The sequence below is a fragment of the Lontra canadensis genome, unplaced genomic scaffold, assembly GCF_010015895.1.
Source record: "Lontra canadensis isolate GAN:19392208 unplaced genomic scaffold, GSC_riverotter_1.0 scaffold5495, whole genome shotgun sequence".
In the NCBI taxonomy this organism is placed as follows: Eukaryota; Metazoa; Chordata; class Mammalia; order Carnivora; family Mustelidae; genus Lontra; species Lontra canadensis.
Window position 1 is genome coordinate 1 of NW_022636476.1, and position 1,541 is coordinate 1,541.

General features: G+C 77.2%; 1 protein-coding gene across 1 annotated transcript; it reads right to left on the minus strand.

Annotated features, from left to right (window-relative positions):
• Positions 1-113: 113 nt before the first annotated feature.
• LOC116863934 (basic salivary proline-rich protein 1-like) lies at positions 114-1,432 on the minus strand (the record flags this gene model as incomplete). The annotated part of the gene is made up of 3 exons (XM_032851217.1): positions 114-601; positions 687-1,160; positions 1,241-1,432. Coding segments are annotated over 3 exons (1,154 nt in total), but the record flags the coding sequence as incomplete, so codon positions are not given.
• Positions 1,433-1,541: the final 109 nt, after the last annotated feature.

The window sequence follows — 1,541 nt, forward strand, 5'->3', positions numbered from 1 at the left end:
GCGCGCGGTCCGCTCCGCAGGGAGTGGGAGCGGACCGAGGAGGGGACCGCGTCCACGCCTGCGGGCCGTGAGGTTGAAGAGGAGACGGGGCCGCCTCGCCGAGTGGCCGGTGCTTAGCGGGGCCCCAACTGGCCCCGGAGGTTGCGGCCGCCGCAGGAGACGCAGAGCGCGCCCGGCCGGCAGTCGAAGGCCCCGCGGGGCGCGTCCCGGAGTCCTCCGGCTGTGCGGCGTCTAGGACCGGCCACCCAGGCCTCAGCCCCGGCCGGGATTCCACTAGCCATCACCCGTGAGGGGTTGGCGCGGCGGCCGGCGGAGGGGGGCGGAGTCCCTCCCGCAGCGCTTCTTGTTTTGGAGGCTCGCGTGGTCCTGTACCATTGGCCGCCGTGGGGGAGGCGGAGCGGCCGGCGCCGCCGCAGCTCCCGGGCTACCCCCGCCGCCGGCCCCGCCCCCCCGCAGGAGGTGGGCCCGCAGCCGCGCAGGAACCACAACTCCCACCAGGCCCCGCGATCGGCGGGGGCGTGGCCGGGGCGTAAGGGAAGCCGGGGGCGGGGCAGCCTGGGAGATGAAGTAGGGGCGCCCGGCTCTCCGGCCTCACTCGCAGCTGCCGGGAGCCGGGGAGGGCGTCCCCCGCGTCCGCAAGGCTGGACCTCTGGCCCTGGAGCCTCTCAACCGCCGGGAGCCGTCACCTTGGGTCGTCGCCCGGGCCGCCCACCGTTCCCCGGCCCCGGGGGCCCAGCTGGTCGCGCTGTGGGGAGAGGTCAGCATGAGCCGGGGGCCCGGCGGGCCGGCGCCGTGCGGGGGGCGGCCGCAGTGCAGCTGCTGGTCACCCTGAGCTTCCTCTCGCGCGTCGTCGAGGCCCAGGTGAGCCGAGGGCCGGCGGGGCGGGGACGCGGGGCCGGGCCGCGGGGCCGGACACGGGCCCTGGCGGCGAGCGGGCCGCGGCAGGGGCGCGGGCAGGCCCCGGCTGGACCCGCAGCGGCTTTGGGAACCGCGCGGGCGAGGGCCGTGACCCGAACCGCCGCGTCCGGCGTCGCCTGCGAGATGCGCGCGGTGAGTGCGGGGCGGCGACGCTCCTGGAGGCGGCGGCAGGATGAGGGCGGCGGTGACGGTTCCCGGAGGCGTTTCCGCTTCTCCTTCTGGTTTGTGGGGCGGCGGGGCTTCTGCGGGAGACCGGGCGCGAGTGGGAACGCCGTCCGCTGTGTGGGGAGGGACTCGCGGACTGGGGGAGCCCGCCCCTCACCGGGGGTTCCCCTCGTCCCGCAGTTGTGCCGCGGGCGGGGAGGGACGCCAGACTCCGCGCCCTGGAACTCTCCGGTTGGAGAGCTCCCTGCTGCGCCCCGCCTCTGCCGTCCCTCGTTCTCGGGGCGGCCGAGTTCTCGCCGGCTGAGCGGGTCCGCGGGATCCGGGGGGCCTGAGGGGAAGCTCGCGGACACTGCCGGTCGGTGACGGGTGACGTGCGGAGAGTGCGCCGGCCCGGGGGGCGCCTCGTGACATTGCAGGACAGAGTGCGCTGGAGGTCGAGGGTGTGGGAAGCCAGAGCC